The 20,211-nt window shown below is 29.9% G+C and overlaps 1 protein-coding gene across 1 annotated transcript in view; it reads right to left on the reverse strand.

Moving 5' to 3' along the window:
• Positions 1-15,787: 15,787 nt before the first annotated feature.
• The window catches only part of LOC107875971 (serine/threonine-protein phosphatase BSL3), a 28,159-nt gene continuing 23,735 nt past the window's right edge, over positions 15,788-20,211 (reverse strand). The window contains exons 15-21 of the mRNA XM_016722893.2: positions 18,081-18,165; positions 17,896-17,994; positions 17,627-17,826; positions 17,472-17,547; positions 16,764-16,899; positions 16,509-16,645; positions 15,788-16,421 (exon numbers count right to left, since the gene is read on the reverse strand). Of these exons, the coding sequence (XP_016578379.1) occupies positions 16,335-16,421; positions 16,509-16,645; positions 16,764-16,899; positions 17,472-17,547; positions 17,627-17,826; positions 17,896-17,994; positions 18,081-18,165 (820 nt within the window). The 3' untranslated portion in view covers positions 15,788-16,334. The remainder of the gene's footprint in view (positions 16,422-16,508; positions 16,646-16,763; positions 16,900-17,471; positions 17,548-17,626; positions 17,827-17,895; positions 17,995-18,080; positions 18,166-20,211) is intronic.

A 20,211-nucleotide genomic window follows, 5' to 3' on the forward strand; every position in this document is an offset into this window, starting at 1 on the left:
TGCTAGTTTATTTTCTAGAAAGTTTCTGAGATTATGTAGTTTCGATAAACATAACAACAGTGTATGTGTTTTAAGTGATACTAGTTTCCTTTCTTTTGAACCGTACTCTGTGTTTATGTTTTGAATACACTTTATCTTTTGTGGTTTTGGATGAACAAATCTGTGTATATGGTTTATATGATAGCAATTTCATTGTATTTGAACTATAGTATATGTGGTTCTGTTTTGATATATTACATTTTATTCGCATTTGTTTTTCTCTCGATCTTTCGTGTGTATTAAATAGTCTCAATGTAAAGGTATTGATATGTTCCGTACATGATTTACAATGTCAATTGACATGTATTCTATCTCAACCTAATGGGATTACATGTATTTAGCAAATGAAAAATCATATATATTTGATAGATCATTCTACTGCAAATACATTTGCCAATACATTTATGCATATTGTTGATTACCTGATATATGAAAAATCCTAGAATATTAACTACAAAGATCAACAGCTATCACTACATTCATGAATACAATAGTTGTATTCAGCAAATTCATTATGATCATTAAATTTGTTCAAACAAGAATATAGTAAAGAAGACTTAGATTGCAGTAACTAAAGCAGTAACACAAGACTTAGATTTGTTCAAACTAAAGCAGATTTTAATGCAGCAACAACTAATGCAGTTTTTAAACTATCCCAAATTGATTGTATAAAAGAAATTTAACTAGGTATTTATTACAGCAGCCTTTAGCTAATCCCAACTTCAATGTATCTCCTCACGTGGTACATTACCACATGAACGCCTGTTATGACCACGGAATCCACATGTACTACAGATTTTTTTCTTCTTTTTATACAGCTCAGTGAATGACTTTTTCCTCTTTTTCTTCGGTCTTCCAGGAGGCCTTTTAAACTTTGGTGGTAGTACCACTTCTTTTGCAAATTCTTCAGGTATCTACCAGTCAATCACATCCGGAAAAGGATACAATGGAATCTCATACGTTTTCAACACAGTTTCTGACTTGTAATAATCTGAGCAATATGGACTTGATTTGAATTTTTTCTTATTTAAAACAGCCAAAGCATGCGAGCATGGTATTTCATCATATTGAAACTGTTCATAACTGTATTTTTTTATTTTCAAGGCAGATAATAAAGGTTTTTCCTTTGTTATTTACTGCATATAGGTAGTCTGTAGATGGTGTTACCTGCAATGAATACATAAATACAGCTCAAATCTAAATCTGAAATACTATAGATTAAATATATATGTATCCTAACATACTGTCATACATGTTGATAGGGTATCATTCATTGTAAGAATCTCCTGAAATTTCATGCCAAGTGTTGTGGATGTGAAGGAAGTTTTTTGCCTATTAGTGCAATTCCATCACCCAAACATCTTTCTCACTTCTTCAAGAAAATTATAAATTGGCTTCTCCCTTGCTATTACCAGTGCTGAATCAATAGACTCTGCAATATCTGATGTCATTGTCCATTCTCTGTGAACAGGCGCATACACCCTTGACCACTTGTCATATCTTGCCAACTCCAAATATTCCTTAACTCTCTCATCTACATTTTGAACTATTTCCATCAAGCTGTTAAAATCAGAATGTTTGTATGCTTTAGCCATGGTATATTACACCTCGCTTAACTGGTCATGTGACTTCCTGTATCTTTTGTGTACATTTTTCATAAGTGCCATATGCATGCATAATGCGTTACATCATGGTACACTTTGAAAACAGCTTTTATGATACTTTCATTTCTATCAAAAACAATGCACATTTCTGGCCTCTTACCATAATCTTCCTTAAATTGCTCAAAAAAATAAGTCCATGAAGCATCATTTTCTGAATCAACCACTCTGTATGCTAATGGTAATATGTTACCTGTACAAAATATAAATACAAATACATGATAGATTTTAAAATAATCTCTAAGTTTTTATTTAAATAATATAGTATACTTACCTGCACTATCTAAAGTACTAGCACAGACAAATGTTCCTATGTATGTTGATTTGAGTTGGCTTCCATCAACTACAACGATTGGTCCACAATGCTCAAATCCCTTGATAAAAGCATAAAGAGATATAAACAGATACAAAAATCGATTTTCAAGCATTTTCTTCATTCGAATATGTGATCCAGGATAAGTTTTTTCCATGTTATGCAAGTATGTAGGTAACTTCTGGTAAGATCAAGTCGGTTTTCCCATTATAGAATCTACTGCCTTCTCCTTAGCACGCCAAGCCACCATGTATGTCACATCCAATCTAATGTCTTCCTTTATATAATCTCTAATATCAGTTGGTGTGTATTTTCTTTTTAAATTGGCTATTTTTGGTTTAATAATCTCTGCTATCAATTTGCTAGTAGTATGAGATTCTTTTTAGATCTTGACCTTTAATGAACATGTATGTTCGCTTACAAAAGTCCGAACTACATACTGATTAGAATCATTCATGCTTGATGACTTGAAAAAACACTTGCATTCTTTAGATTTACATTTGAGCCAATAGCTGCACACAACATATATAGTGAATGCACAAGCCATTACAAAATTGTATACATTATGATAGTAATAACATTCAGTAAAATCAAATGTATAAAGAATAAACATACTTGCTGGCATTAGACCTAGGTACTTTTGTAGCAAATCGGTGATTAATCGAATAGTTATGCATTAGCCTGAAGTGTAGCCTGGTCTTTGTATCTCTGGCCAACAACCACTTCTTTTTATTAGTAACAAAAATAAAATTTTGCATGTCATAGTCTGGAATCATCATTTGAAGTGTATCAATTGAAGCTGTTGTATCAAGTTCACAATCATTTGCAGACATAATTTTATTTCCAATAAGATTTTCTGCTAATACATCCTTGTTGAACTCATTATCAGAAAAATTAACACACAGAGGATACTTCGCAAACACATTATTTAATTTCTTCAATTGAACATACACCTTGACTCTCATGTCGTTGTGTATCTCCATTGGTTTATTGACACCCTCAACATTGTATTTAATCTTCACAGTTTTTACTCTCAAGTCTATCATCAGCTGGCTACCAATTAACTCAACCAAGTCTCTGTGAGAAGCATATTCATTTAAGACTATTCCTTCAGTCTCATAATCATTGTATTTATTGTCTTCAGTCCATTTTTTTGAATGCAAAATCATGATAATTATGCTTTCCATTTTGTTTCTGTTAGCGTTGATGCAACTGTTAAAAGTCAGAAATACAGTAGCACAAAGTGAATACAGTAGTATATTACAAAGTGAATACAGTAGTATATTACAAAGTTAATTCGATAATTCAGACATACAAAGTGAATACAGTAGTATATTTCAAATTTAATTCGATAATTCAGACATACAAAGTGAATACAGTCATTGAAATTAAAGTATCGATCAATTGAAAACTCTGCAAACAGTACAAACAATTATACATACGACTATAATTCACTGAATCATATCATTTAATCTAGTGTATTTGTTTCAAAGTCGAGGAATGGATTAAGAACTACATTACGACTTACCATATTTGTTTCCAAGGATCAATAAAAATTTTCAATATTTTGATGATTTTGAATTATTCTGTATTTGTTTCAAGCTCATATAACAGTGAATAAAACTACATTACATTTTTTATTTGCTTCGAAGGAGGATGAACCAGAATTTTGGGGATTTTGATGATTTTGAATTCTTCAGTATTTGTTTCAAACTCAAAGTACAGAACAGTGAAAAAACAACATTACGACATACAATACTTGTTCTAAAGAAGAAGGATGAATCAAAGTTTCAAAAATTTTGATGATTTTGAATTTCTCAGTATTTGTTTCAAACTCAAAATACAAAACAGTGAAAAATTACATTACGACATACAATATTTGTTTCGAAGAAGAAGGATCAATCAAAATTTTGAAAATTTTGAATTTCTCATTATTTATTTCAAATTCGAAGTACAAAACAGTAAAAAATTACATTATAACATACATTGCTTTGAAGAAGAAGGATCAATCAAAATTTTGGGGATTTTGATGATTTTGAATTCTTCGGTATGTGTTTCAAATTGAAAAAATAGAGAAAAAATAGATTATGACATACCTGTATACGTTTAGAAGAAGAAGGATCAATCAATTTTTTTTGAATTTGTTTTTTGTTTAGCTATGAATTTAGCTCTATTTATTCATAAAAATGGAGAATTGCTTTTGAGAGGTGTTTAGCTCTATTTGTTGATAAAATTGGAGAACTACCTTTGAGAGATTCGTATTTAATTAGGCAAGAGATAGTCAGTTAACGAAAAAAGTGTGATTGAAATTTTTTCTTTTTTGAAAAAATTTACTTCCATTTTTGGCGCGACTGTATTCATATTTTATATGAATAAATAGTATCGGTAAAACTGAATATAGAGGGTGTAAATCGAATACAACGGATATAAATGGTAATTATGTAAAATGTGGCTATGGAAGATGAATTTTATAGCAAAATAATGCTATTTTTGAAAGTTCCCAAAGAAAAAATACAGAAAAAGAAGAAGAAAAAAAGGAGAAAAAGGAAAAGGAAAAAAAGAAAAAAAATGAATAAAAAATAAAAAGAAAAAGGTGGAAAAAGAAAAAATAAAGAGAAAGCAACAAAAAAGGAAAAGAAAAATTGAAGAAGAAAATACTGAAAAAGAAAAAATAGAAGAGAATAATAGAAAATAGAAAAAGAGAGAAAATACATTAGAAAGACTATGAATTGTAATTAGGAATAATTAATAGGTAGGGAGGCTATGAATTGTAATTAATTGAAAATTAGGCTTTAAGTGGTAATAAAAGCTCAATAGTGACTAATCCGGGTAATTTTTCCTTTAAAAAATTATATCACATATATAGCGGAACGAAATTCTTTAATTACCTTGTCATTCACAATGTACGAAATCTTTCTCATTTTCATTCACACCAGTACAACGATATGATGGAACCCCTTGACGATTTTTCAATACATCTGATAGTAATACGACATGTGTCTGGGTGAGCTCGTCCTATATAATATTCTAAATTGAGAGAATTACGTTGGCTATCAGTCTATCACAATCATTTATTTTTATTTGAGTTTGAGATCGACAATATACACATATATATATATTATAAACAAGTTTACTAATGCAGAATTAAGAAAAAAGTTGTATAAAATTCGGAAACATTATAGTAGTATACATGATTTATTAAAGTTATCTTCACTGTTGATCTTTGATTTCGTAGAAAGGAGTAATTATTTTTATGAGATAATAGCCATTTTGATCCCTAAGTTATTAATAAATTCTATTTTTAGTACAAATACTTGTGATATATGATTCATTATTTTTTAAATTTAAGTAATTGAAATGTGTATTCTTGGTTCTTCACGTAAAAAAATATGTTATATTTTACTATTTATAGAACAATATATGTTACCACTAAATATGCAGTAATTGTACAAATTTAACATATGACGTGTAATTAAGTGGTGGAACTGATTACAATTAGGATAAATTTGTAAATATTCACATGCAAAGAGATTAAAAATGAATAATTCAATTGATTGAAGGTTCAATATGCCTAGTCAAATATTATAGGAATTTATTGAATTAGGAAATTATATGAAAATTTGGAAAATAGAAATATTATGCCAATGAGAGATCTTCACTTACTACTTATTTTCCTTCTATTTTGCGTGATGAGAATCACTTTGCTTTAACGATAGCATAGTATCCTTGTAGTATCTCTTTCCGTTTGAAATGATCTATGGTGATTTTTAAAATTAGTTACATTTCAAATATTTTTATTTTTAGTAGTAATTATTCTTGAAAATTATAAACACATCAATAAAAGAAAATATTTAATAAAGAGATATTAAAGAGAAACATAACAGATAGTTTAAGACAAATGAAAAAACTTCCTTTGTTCATTTTTACTTGTCACGATTTTGCTTCTCGAGGTCAGTTTGTATAAATTTTAATCAATATTTTAATATGTATTGTTGTTTCATCAAATTAATATGAGAAGGATTATAACTTATAGCATTTTTCGTATAATTTTTAATCATTTAAATATTAAATTATATATTTTAATGTTGATAAATTTCATGCAAATTGACCTCAATATGCTAAATAATGATAAGTAAAACCAAAGGAGAAAGTAAAAAAAAATGTAGTGAAAAAACGAGACCGTAGGTTATGGAAATGGAGCATAACTGCATAAGATTCCGTCAGTTGTGTCAATTTATATGCTCCAGCTTTGATTGCACAAACTCACCAACTCAATTAAAATTGTCTTGGTCTGTGATTCCCCACTTGCACTCAAGACTAGAAAATGCATAATTAGATTATCCACTCTCCGTTATATTTTACTTGATCTTTATAATAAAATAATTGATTCTATTTATTTGTTTATTTTGACAAATTAAGAGAATTTTATAGCTTTTTTCTATATTAATAATTAAGAACTACATTAATATGTATAGTAGTGTCAAATTTAGAATTCCATAACATTATTAATAAAGTTAGTTTAATAAAATTAAAATATAATTTTAATTAAATTTTTCTTAAGAGATGTGTCAAGTTTATAGGTATCAAGTAAAATAAAATGAAGGAGTATTAGTGATCCTATTACCTTCCCGACAGAGCTGCCATTTCGCTTACACATTCATAAACTTTAGCGCAAATTTTATAGTAATCTATAATCTATAATATATTAAAAGTGTGAAGACCTTAGAAAAGTGATTTGAACTTTTTGCTATTCATCAAAAGTCTTTACTTTAGACAAAATCGTCTTTGTCCTAATTTTTTTTAATGGATAAAACTTAAAATTCATTAAAATTTGATTATCAAACCTTTCCTTATTTGAATTATATACCTTAAATAAATCTAAAAAAAATATTAATTGAAAGTTTTTTTGACGTTAGTACTTCGAAAGTACTATAAATGTTATATTTACTTTTGAATTGATTTCTTATGAAAATTGTTAAGTAACATCCAATTGCATTCTTAATAGACAAATTATTTTTCAAAAAAAAAAATGATTTTAACTTTTTAAAAATTCAATGTTACATATACTTAATATTTTCTCAAATTAATATTTAATTATCTTTATAATATTTAAAATTATGAAATTCTAAAATATATAGTAAAAGACAAAATATATATATAATTTTTTTAGAAGAACTATAATTAATGATCCCTAAAAAATGTAGTAAGAAAAAAATATTTTAAAACTTAAGAAATTCTAAATTTATGGTAAGATTTCTAAGTTTTCTCCGTAAGAAAGACATTAATGGAGGAGATATTAATATTTATTTAATGCCAACCATAGGAAGAGTGATAAACCAAATACAATGGTACCCAATTTTCAATTATGAGGTTAGTACGTGATACATCAAAATTCAAAAGATAATATATGTGTAATTAATGAATTTATGGTTATAAAATTTGATTTAGAATTCCTCAACTTTTTAATTTTTTTTTCTAAGTTTAGAAGTCTTTTATTCTAAGATTTCTAGCGTAATTAGAATTCAAGCAACATAAAATTAATATTTCATGTTTAACTTAAGGTTGCATTATTAAACCTATTCTCCATCCATAAGAATACTTGGAACTATATATATTCATTATATAATGGTTGCGTGCTTACATATATCTTAGTTATTTTGATCACAAAGCACTCATTCAGAATCCCCCTTTCCAAGTCATAAATCTACAATTATTCCATGTTATATGTCGTCTTTACATTTAATTTATGCACCTAATCTTTATTTCTTTACTTTTTACTGCTGAAATTTTATTTTTTTTTGCATGTGATTGGATTTTGTTTTGTAATGTATTTTTTTTTTTCATTTTGTTTGAATGGTTGTTACATATTGTTTCATAATGCAATGTATTGTATCTTATTATAGTGTATCATATTGTATTGTTTTAATAAATACAATATTTGTATAGATTATATCATTTTCTGTTATGACTAATGTCATACATTAACAATTTTTGAAAGCAATTGGAAGCAACTCAAGCTTTCAATGCAGAGATGAAAGCAGGACTAAGAAAGTTAAAGATTCAATACGACCAATTGAAAGCACGACTAGCTCACCTTATTTTGAAGACATGAATGATGATTTTATGAGTACGAAAGATCCAGATGTGCTTACAATAATTGCAAGATCATACATTATGGTTATATATCAAAGGGTGAGAGGTATCTTAACAAATAATTTTAAGTTGGAGTAGAGCTAATCAAATCTGTCTCACTTCAGTGTCTTGAGATTATACAATAATTGACTTTATCTCTCCTTTTTTTTCTCATTGTTTAATGATAACTTAGTTTTGATTAGGTTATTTAACTATATACACTAAGTTTTCTCTTTTTGATAATTTCTTGTGTATTTCTTTTAATTGATAACATGGATGAAGTAAGCTTGTTGCCACCGAATGAAGTAGCCAGAAAAATCAAAGGTTTTATCTCTTTCATTCTTTTTTCTTATTTTAATTATGTTATTTATCTATGTATATTTTAGTATATTATCCGTTAGTATTATAGTTGAATTTTTAATTCAACTTATTTGGTGAATTTGAAATATAACGATTTAGTTTAGCTTTGAATCTTGATATGTAGAGTTTTTATTTAGATGATGAAGTTTAGAGTTATAATCGACTCTTTTAATTTGGGACTTACTAATTTATTGGGTACGTTATTTATGTAATATGCTTAGCAATTGATTAAAGGGAAAATTTATCATTTCCACCTTAAACTATATTTAAAAAGTCAAAGACACACTTAAACTATTGGAGTGGCCTAATACACACCTATAATATTTAAAAGTGAATTTATTTACCCCTTGAAATGTCATAACCAGATTTTATCTTGAATGTGTATACACGCGGTGACACGTGTCGAACATATATTTTTTTCACCTTTTTTTTTTCCCTAAATTAAGCACCAGCACACACCCCATTTCCATCTCCACCCCCTCTATCCATCAACATATATATATATGTAACTCCAAAATATCATCTCCTTCGATCCTTCTTCTTTTAGTTAAAATCTGGGCAAAGTCCGTTTACTGATAAACAAACGGATTCAATCGGATCAAAGAAATTCGAATCTGACAAACAAAATCACTTCAATCCTTTCACTGTTTCACAATCTTCCGCCATTTTTTGTGAAATTCTAGAAACCCACAACCCAATTCGATAAAATTTGAGCAAATCATAACCCAGACCGTAAAATGCAAACACAGAACTCAATTCTTGAAAATTCAAGAAACCCACAACTCAGTTCAATAAAATTCAACTAATTTACTATTCAATTCGTAAATGCAAGAAACGCATAACTGAACTTCATAAAATTCGATAATTTAGAATTCAATTTGCAAAATTCGAGAAACCCACAACACAATTCAGTAAAATGCAAGAAACACAGAATCCAACTCGTGAGATTCAAGATACCCACATTTCAATTTTGTAAAATCCGAACAACCCACAATCCAACTCATGAAATTCAAGATATCCATAATCCAATTTTGTAAAATTCAAAAAACCCACAATCTAATTAAATTAAAATTGAGTAAATTTCGTCTAAATAATACCCAGATTCACAGAAAAATATCAAGTATAAATTGGACAGAACACATCAATATCAAATTATATTCATACTATTTTTCTAACAAAATCAAAAGGGCATAACAATAATAACAAAGTTTTTCCTACTTGTAATAATAAAGAACAAAAATAAAAGGGTAAGTGTATTTGTGAATTCATTGATAAATTAACGGAGGTTGGGAGGAGGTAACGAATAAGAAATAGAGTTAAGGAAGAAATGAGAAAACATGAAAGAAGACAGAGATAAAAGAGAAAAAAAAAAAAGGAAAAACAAATTAAAAGGGAAAGAAAGAAAATAAAATTATAAATATAAATCAAAAACTAATTAAATGTAATTGCTTGATAAAATGCAATTGAATAATGACACGTGTATGTTTTAATAAGATTTTAATTTCTTTTTCTGCTTTTCACGCGCGTGTGGGAATGTGATATCACATTCCTTGCCAGATCAGTTTGGAGGGGTAAATAAATTCACTTTTAAATAGTATAGGTGTGTATTAGGTCACTCCAATAGTTTAGGTGTGTCTTCAACTTTTCGAGTATTAGTTTAAGGTGAAAATGATGACTTTTCCCATTGATTAAACTTATTTATTTTGTAACTCAAATATATTTCTTAGCAATATTTACATTTTTTTTTTAAGTTATGTACTCAATGATATAAATCACATATGTAATAATTTTCTCATTTTATATATATAATTTTATTATTAACGTGGCATACACGCGTAACGCGCATATTTTAAACTAGTATTAAAAAATATATTTAACTAAATATTTTTTTTAAGGAAATAAGTGTCAAGTGGATAAGGAAGGAAGGTTGGCCCAAGTGAGTTGGTCATATGCTTTGGATTTTTTGGTAATATTCTTGGTATTTGGAACTAGGTTCTTTGGTTTTATGTCTATATTCTGTTTTTATTTTTTTATTTTGAAGTTTCACTATAATTTGATTTGCCACTCCAATAAAATATCTGCTATTTTCAAGTTCCTAGAATTGAATTATCGTAGTGCTAGCTTGTCATCCCAAAGAGAGCCAGTAGTTGGATTGCTTATTGCAATATGACCAAAAAAATATCAAATACTCTCTTAGATTTATTTTATTTATCATAGTTATTAAAAATAAATATTTTCAATTTTGAGAAAAAAATTATTGTCAGTTTTTACTTTTCTTTTTAGACAATTTTAAGCAAATAGAATATATATTTCATTCATTTCTTGACAACTCTTCAATTTGAAGTTTTCACAAAACATATTTAAAACTACAAGAAATATACTCTTCTACAGTATATTGTTGATTTCGTTTGAATGTGTAATTACTAATCAGCTAGTACTAAAAGTGTTGAAGGAGCTAGGGATGGAGAATCAGCTCCTTTTTATAGTGAGATTTTTTTTTCTTATTTTACACTTTGAACATTTCATTTGTTGCATGAAATTCTGTTCTTCTTATGATGGAATATTACTTTCTTTAAAATAAATTCTGGGTCTGACTAACCTTGTCATTGTCCATTAATCATCTACGTCTCTCCGTCCATTTTTACTTATTCATATTTTTATTTTAAGATATTTAATAATACTTGTCTAGTTTTTAAAATCACTGAATAATTTTCTATTTTTATCCATTTTGCCCTTGGTATTAGATACAATAGATTATTCGTTGCATTTTTCAAAGCAAAAGATATATTATATTCAAAAAGTGATATAGTGAAATCACTCTCTATTTATTGTCTCTTAAAGTATATGTCAAACTAAATGCAATAAGTATTTATGGACGGAAGGAGTAATTATATTAACATACAAAAAGGAAAGGGACATTGACTGAACCTCCAAGACATCACAATGACTGTTACATACAGTCTACAATAAGCTATAAGGATATACAGGGTGAGCAAAAGTCCTTCGTAGCATTGAATCTAAAACCTCTGATTAAAATGGAGGAATAATTACGACTACTGCACAACTTTTGGTGGTAATGTTTCTCTTCTTGTGATATGCACATGAGCTTTGTCTATTATTAAAAGTCTACAAGTACCTCATTTTGTCAAAGAAGGTGAACTACTAGTGTTTCACGTCTATTCTTTGATTAAAAGTCTTGAATTTGAGTCTTAGATATGAAAAATATCTTATTATAGAGGGTGTTTTTTCTCTTGCATGAGTCATATATATCAATTTAGGTTAGGGTTTTCGTTCTGATTTTCTTATCAAAATTAAGTCTTTTACTTTTCCTAAAAGAAAAATGTAAAAAAAATTTCATATTTGGCTAACCTCTTTCTTGGAGGAAAGGTTTTGAAAGTTTATAAATAAATAGAATACCCCTCTTCTTATATCATAACACAATAGCATCCACAATGTAGTCTTTATTTAAGGAAAATTTTCTCTCAATAGTTTTTAGATTTCTTTAATATTAGCTTCTTGTGTATGTCAGTTGGTCAAACTATATTCAATAATATGTTCTTTAGTATGTTTTTATTTGTCATTCTAATTATCACCGTCTTGATTTACAAACTTTAACCTTCCGCATGACGTCCTCTCAATTTCGAACCCAATAGTTTACATTAATCGAGACTCTAATATGAATATCAATTACTGAATGGATAAAAAAAACTTTTCACATGAAAAATTATTTCGAGACTAAATTTAAAGTTGATGTCCAATTCTGAACTTGTCCTTCCATATTCCCTATGCTAAAAGAGAAAATGTAATTTCCACACCAATTGAATCAATTCAACGTACATAGAACAGACGATAAGAAAATACATGTAAATATAATGTAATATAGATGACATCACATTGTAATAAAAAAGAAACATGTAGACAGTATTGCTACTGGATACATACATGGTTGCTAGTTGGAAAGTTATCCAATATCCTAAACCTTAGCTCTGACCAAACAATTCATATTAACATGACATGTTTTGACAACCAAAATATCTCAAAGATCTAGTGGATATATATTAACTCAGTATTTCAGTTCATCAAGAATTGGATTTGAATAGATGGTCGAGATCCTTTGAATTTAAATAAAAATTTGAATTTGAGCCATGAAAATAAAGAATTTTTCAATTAGGAGTATTTTACTTCTTTTAATTATTAAATTTATCTGTGACGAATCTAAGTTAATTGAATCAGTAAATTTTAAATATCTGCGGGTAATTAAAATGAAAATAAAAAAATTATTGTATCCATCTAAATTCTTTCTGCTATCTAGGAAATGTCTTGCGAAAGGAAAAATAAAACAGAATAAATAAATATATAAATAGCAATTCAATCTTCTTTTTGAATATAATCAACTAAATGATGACATACCTTTTTGTGTGACCATGTCATTAACCCTTTGAGGCCATGCATGTTACAATTGGCCTTCTAAATAATGTACCACTAAATATTGATTTTTTAGCTGTAATTATTTTGTTATTTTTATGAAAAAATTCATGTTCATAGATCCTCATGAAATGTACTGAGTTGTTGAATCAAAGGACGTTACATTTGTCCTTTTGGAGTTTGTGTAATGCAAATTAGAATGTGTGTGTTGTGTTTGTGAATCATAGAAAAAGTTAAAGATATATTATTACTCTCCAACAACACTTGCTTTTATTGATACTTTTAGAAGAGCTTTTGATTGATGCAACTAGTTAAGCAAATCGTATAAAATCATCTTTATTAGGAAGCACTTCATCTTTAATGTAAGATTTTTTGATGCAAACTTAAATTTAACTTGGCTCCAATATAAATGTTTGGATGGGAAACCAAAAGAATGTATGCAATTGTACCTAATATATTTTCTTAAGAATAAATGCAGAAGTTAAATGCTAAGGCAATATCAATGAGACATAAATTTTGTTTTTGTGGATGGAATCCCTTGAGAAGAATTAGAATGCAAGTTCTCTCCCCTTTAATGATACCAATAATGACTATTTAAATCAAGGTTTTAATCATAAAAGTTATATTAAATCGACCTAACCCTTGAAAATATAAATTATTTCACTAAACATCTAAATGAACTCCCCTGACTTTTTTTGATACATAAATAGAAATATCGACTAAAATATTTTGTCCAAGACAATGAAGTTATACTAAATACTATATAATCTAAGTGCCGAAAAGAGTAAAATACAAATATTTTGAAACAGAAGGAGTAATTTGGATTCACTGTAATCATCAAATTATCACCTTTGTTATTCTTATGCATAGATAAGGAGAACAATTTCTTTAGGCAATTATTAGAAAGAAAGTGAAGAAAAAAAATGTCAGAATATTTGAAGAAATCATATATATTCCTCTTTCCTTTTCTCCTTTGTACAAATAGTTATTACGAGAATGCATATAAGCCAGAAATAGGGAATTAGGTTCTAAGGCTACGTTTGCAAATTCATAATAGAGGACACGTTATTTATGAACATTATGGGCAACCTGAGCTTGAATTATAGGGCCTTAATTTGTCTTTTATTTGTCGTGTTTGAGTCGCGGAATCAAAAATTGTAATTGAAAAAAATAATATAACGTAATTCAGATTTGAACACAAAAAATATTTTATTTTACTTTACACGGTATAATTTTTAATGACGGAGATTTAATTAAACCCTACCTCTTAAGCATACGCAGACCAACATGTTACCTGATTGAATACTATAAATGGTATCGGACTTAGATGTTCTATTTCTGCAGTACCTCAATGTGATATGATTCTTAAAAGGGCTAAAATCACTTATTTTGACTTTTGTAAGGTAGATCTCGAAAGATATGAAAGATCTCCCTCCAAATAGTACATACGACTTTCATCTCATAAGACTATCCGTAGTATTCTATATGCATCTATGAGATCGAATATGAAATTCTGTTTACTCATGTTAAACTGTATTCGAAATATGTTTCTTATTATACAATTTAATTCATAAATTATGGTCAACAAACAACACGAGAAATCCAATAAATTGACCAAGGTTTTATGATTACCTATCCCACGCAAAATACCTTTGAAAAATTAATCACTTCAGAACGCTTTCGAGACAGAACAAAGACATGCTATAATAGTAGGGATGGCAATGGGGCAACAGGTGTGGGGCGATACGGATTTTAGGCTATGCAGGATGGTGCGAATTTTAGACTATGTAGGAGCGGGACGGATACGAAGCGGGTTGGAGTAAGTTTTTTCTTAAATGATGCAGGGCGGGACGGGTTGCGAGTATATGCGGGATTTAAATGAAAAAAAGCTAAAATTTAATATTATTATCGTGAATCTACCTAAAATTATATGTGTTCTTTACTTAATTTTATCATACTTAAAACAACATGTATAACACTAAAAGTAAACAATTTCATAATTTTCTTTTGAAACCGGTAAAATAATTTTATAACTCAAAATATCATACAAAAGTTTGAAGATTTTTCCGTGTTAAATCACTTTGTAGTGCATAGCTTATTTAATTTATATACAACAAGGAGTTAAATAATCAAATAAACTTATTGATCTCTAAATTTACTTTCTTGATTCATTTTATTAATAAAAATTTGATATTTGATCATTGTTTGTACACATGATACTTCTCTGACAATTTCTTAGTAAAAAATAATATAATAAAAGTAATTGTTACTACTACATTGAAAATATTACGATTTTCAATAAAGTTGCAAATTTTTCAAAAAAAAATGAAAATCATGGGGCTGTGATGGAGGTATGCGCGGATTGAGTATGAGGCAGGTTTATGCAGGTTTAAAGGTAATGGAGGGCGGAGCGATTATTAAATTCGCGAATTTAGAAAAAACCCGCATTACACCAGCACACACACACACACACACACACACACACCCCCCCCGATATAATAGCCCAAAACTTTGTTCAATCAAATACGAGAAAATTGAAAAAATATTTTCCTCAACACAATCTGAGCATCTAAATTCTGGAATTACTTTTCCTACCAAACAATGATAGCAACTGGAAAGAATATAAATTCTGGAATTACTTTTCCTACCAAACAATGATAGCAACTGGAAAGAATATTGCAGCTTAGAAGTGATCTTTAATGCAGGTTCCCACTCTAGCACAAAGTAATTCTGGTCCAAAGGAGCTGAATGCAACCAAAAATTCAAAAGTGATCTTTCATGAAAAGTGTAAATTTCCAAGTTTCTTCAAGGTAATACGTAACATGGAAAATAAAAGAGAAGAATCAGTCATTCCTTATTTTCTTGTCAGTGAAAACTTTTCTTCTTCAATATAGTAACATTGTACAAGAGTGTCATCACAAATTACACAAATTAACATCCTCTATGATACAAGAACTCCCACCAGAGATTCCAAGATTTTGTATAGGGGACCTCAAAAGTCCTATTTTATCATAAACAAAAATAATACACCAAAACAAGGAAAATATATTTATCAACAACGACGAAAAAGTACAATAAACAAAACAAAACCCAGCACTATGAACCCTTGATAACCAGGAAGACTCTAATTCCTTCTACCTGCCTGTGGCTTAATTTACAAAGGGCAACTCTAAACCCCGACAGCTTCCATCAAGCTATCCACGTGTGCTTGCAACCTGTTTAGTCCAATCTTGCTCTGTCTGAAGCCCGTCCATTCTGTCGAAGATCCCTAGGGCCTCAAAGCATCATCTCTACAAGAAGATATATTAACTGCCATTTTCCAAATGGCATCATACTGTACATACAACTGGAATTCTCAGACATTAGCATGAGGCTGAAGTGCAGGAAACAATCTTCACTACTATCTAAATCCAAGCAAGAGAACCTCTATCATTGGCAGCAGTTTGAGGACGACCTCTAGTTGGCGTAGGTGGTCTGTTAGCATTTAACTCCTACTCGAACAAATCAATGCAAGCAAGATTAACATAGATCAAAGTAAAAAGTAAATAGTTGACGTAAAACGTCGGGAAATATTAAACCTGCATCCAAGTGTCTTCCATACGCTCAGGTGAATTTTCTGGTGATGCAAGTGCTGGTGGCAATGGATGAATAAGTTTTGGAACCACTACAAGATCTCTACCCAACACCAAGATTGCACCAGCATTATTAGCAGTACCTACAACCAATAAAAAAATTATATGAGAAAAAACCAGAGAAATATTTGCATAAAAGATAAAATCGCTATCTAGAGTAGAATTCTTCCCAATTTTCAAATATCTAAAATTAGAACATACCACAATAATTGGTGGCTGAAAATAGTGTAATTAAATGTCCCTGAGCAAATCGCTCAAAGCCATCCATCACACATTCGTGCGCTCGCACTATCAGTTGAAGATCATTGTTGTTGCAAAATTCCATCACACGATCAGGCTGCATATTCACAAAGTCGTACATGAGGATACATGAAATGCTAGAGCAACAGCACTCAACTAAACACCTTTTAGAAACAAGATTTGAAGAAAAACCTACGGTTTTCCCAGACCAAAACGAGAATTGAGCAGACAGCAAAATGATGTCCCTGATAATTACAAAAACCAAGGACACCCAATTGACTGAAGTCTGAACCAAATAACCATTAAAGGACTCTGAAGTGCAAATATCTAGAAAGAGAGAAATTGCACAAAGAAAATTAAAATTGCCCAAGTCATTGTAGTTAAAACGTAGAATTACTGCAAATGTCAGGACTACAGCTGATTCCAAAAAGGTTGTACTGAAAATTTGGAAAAAGCCATAGCCTATAAATGAAAAGTAGAGTAATAGAGCGCATTTGGAGGCTGACATTTTGGGCTCAAATGCCAGTTCCTCCTATAATGGGACCTTTGTAAGTAAATACAATTGATACAACTGAGAAAGAATGTGGCAGCGACCAAAGAGTTAGTCTAAAAGCACTCAAGTGAAAATCAATTTCATCACCCTGAAAGAAGAGACTGAGAATTACTCACCCCAAAAGTAACCAACCCTGGACCTCTTGCATTTGGTCTTAACCCTTCAACGCTATCATTTTCCGTTGGGTCAGACCTAGATGCAGAGAGTAATGTGAGAAAGTGGGAGATCATTAAAAATAATGGCATAACAAAAAGACAAGACAGACACTAACCATAACAAATCCATCAGAATAATCGACCCTGCTTCCATGGTGATAGGACGCTGGATATTCTCTATCTGTTCCACATGATTAATCGACCTTCCAATGCCACCGTGCATACAGATTATTTTTTTCTCGATTAATGCTGCGAGAGGAAGCCAGTTGAACAACCTATTAATCCGATGCCAAGCCCAGATTCCATCTCTTTCCCCCTGTTCCAGATATGAACATCAGTAGCTATTTTGGAAACTGAAGTTCTTTTCCAGTAAATGATATCATACCATGCGCTCAATGCACTCGATTCGAAAACCAAAAAGTGCATTAATATCTGCCGCTTCATGATTCCCTCGAATTAAATGAACGTTGTGGGGATACTCCACCTAAATCAACCATTTTATTGGCATTAAAAATAATTCATTTACTGCAAAAAGTAAAAGCAGAACTAACATCAAGACAAAACAAGTACCTTTAAAGCAAGGAGAAGTGTCATGGTTTCCAAGCTGTGCTGGCCCCTATCGACATAATCTCCTAAGAAGAGATAATCGATGTATCTGATGATGATGCACAACGAAAAAATTTGTAAGAATCATTGAGACAATCTGTGAATGGCAATTAAAGGATCACCTAATGTGCGCTTAAACCCTAAAGCTTTGTTTAGCCTGGTTTATTCGCTTCGCCTGGTTTAGTTGGTGCTCTAGAGTCTAGTGTAGGCATAAAGGCAAAAAGGCGCGCAATTTTTTTTATTAGTTATATCGCTAAGAGAACCGTGCTTGACAATATGTATTGTTGAGATGGATACATTAGTAGTTCAGAAGCCGTCATAACTAAATCTTTCAGTTACTACTATAAGAAACTAGAAATTTAGTATAAGAAAATTAGCCAGTTAAAAGATTAAAATACATCATCTCATCTAATTCAGAAATTTAAATGATTTTTAATTTGACGACATGATTTTAACTAAATAAGTATATATATACACATATACACACACAGACACATAGACACACAGACACAGAGACACACACACATCGTGATCGAGAGAGAGAGAGAGCTTAACTAAATCTTTTCCATTCGTCTGTCTGAATAATTATTTTCATCTTTTATATAATGGAAAGTCCTGGGGATTGGGGGCGCACGGTTCAAAACTCAGATAATGGACAAGCCCTCTACTTTTCTCCACTTAAATAACCAAGTTTTTGATTTCGGCAAGTCTCAACCCCTCGACGTGCGTGTAACCCACATATCACTCGCTACACTACTACCACTAGACCAAAGCCCTGGTGGGGCATCCAAATAATTATTTATAGTGTTTATAGTAGCATTTTCTAGCATAACATTTCTATTTCTTTATTTCTCGTTATTGGTTCTTTTCTTGCTAAAACCCACACTTGAATTGTGTTAACGCTCAGCAGACTTCGGCTCTTTTTTGCACTTTTCGCCTTTTGACTACTTTGGAGGGCAGGGGTACCTGAGACCTAATACTTGCGAGATTAAAAAAGAAAAATTGAATGATCAAATTGTTTGCCCAAAATCTGAAATGAGGTTTGTATATATTGATATGTTTAAAAGAAGTGGGCCATTAATGAATGTATCAACCAATAAAAGTTCAAAAAAGATGAGCAAACCTTATGAGATAAACAATTTGATCATTTAATTTACAGATGGTAAACTTCATTGCTTATACTTCAATTTGCTTCCTTCATATAACAAAACTATATTCCTGTATTTCATTGGATATGAATTTAAGCATATCACACTCATTCTAGTTATTCAAGTAATTTTTGGTTGATAAAAAAATAAAGAAATTTATATCATACAACACTAAAAAAATATAAAATAAAACAGAGACAAGCTTAAAGTGAGTAAAGAACTTTTAGAATTTATTATTTTTATTTTTATTTTTATTTTCTTAAACAAAACCACCTAACCATGTGTTGGGAGCAGGTGAAGTATTTTATTAACTATTGAAACATTACAAATAAGGGTCCAAGTCTCATATGCATACATATATAACATTCACTTTTGCTACTATAAAAATTAAAAAGAACAAAAATAAAAATAAAAAAGCAAATCCGATCATCCTTAACAATCATCACGAGGAATTCTCACCAAATCTATTTCAGAAAATATACATCTGAGCCTAGAAACTTTTATATCATTATATGAAGTGTTTTGTTCGGCATTAGCCATTTCGTCGACAACCATGTTCACTTTCTCACAGTAATGGAAGAAATCCAAATATATTTGCAGCTATGTCCAATTAATTATTTCATCATTTTTATGCAAGGATAAAACTTTAATAAATGAATGCCGTGAAAGTATCATATATTATTGCATCAAGTGATAAAAAGAAATGGTTAGTTATGTCACACAAATTGAATAAAGTAAAATTACCACCTTAGGGGGAAACTTGTCATGTTTTAGGCCACAAATAGTTTCATTACAACAAATATGTAAGAATAGGAGGGTTATGTGATATTTTAAACTACAAGGGAGGTATGTGTTAACAGTCCAAGCCTCAGGGAAGGTTTTGTGAACTTATCTCAAAGGAGAAATATTACTTCTAAGATCTCCAAGAAATAACCTAAGCTGGTTAT

The sequence above is a fragment of the Capsicum annuum genome, chromosome 1 (genome assembly GCF_002878395.1).
Source record: "Capsicum annuum cultivar UCD-10X-F1 chromosome 1, UCD10Xv1.1, whole genome shotgun sequence".
Taxonomy (NCBI): Eukaryota; Viridiplantae; Streptophyta; class Magnoliopsida; order Solanales; family Solanaceae; genus Capsicum; species Capsicum annuum.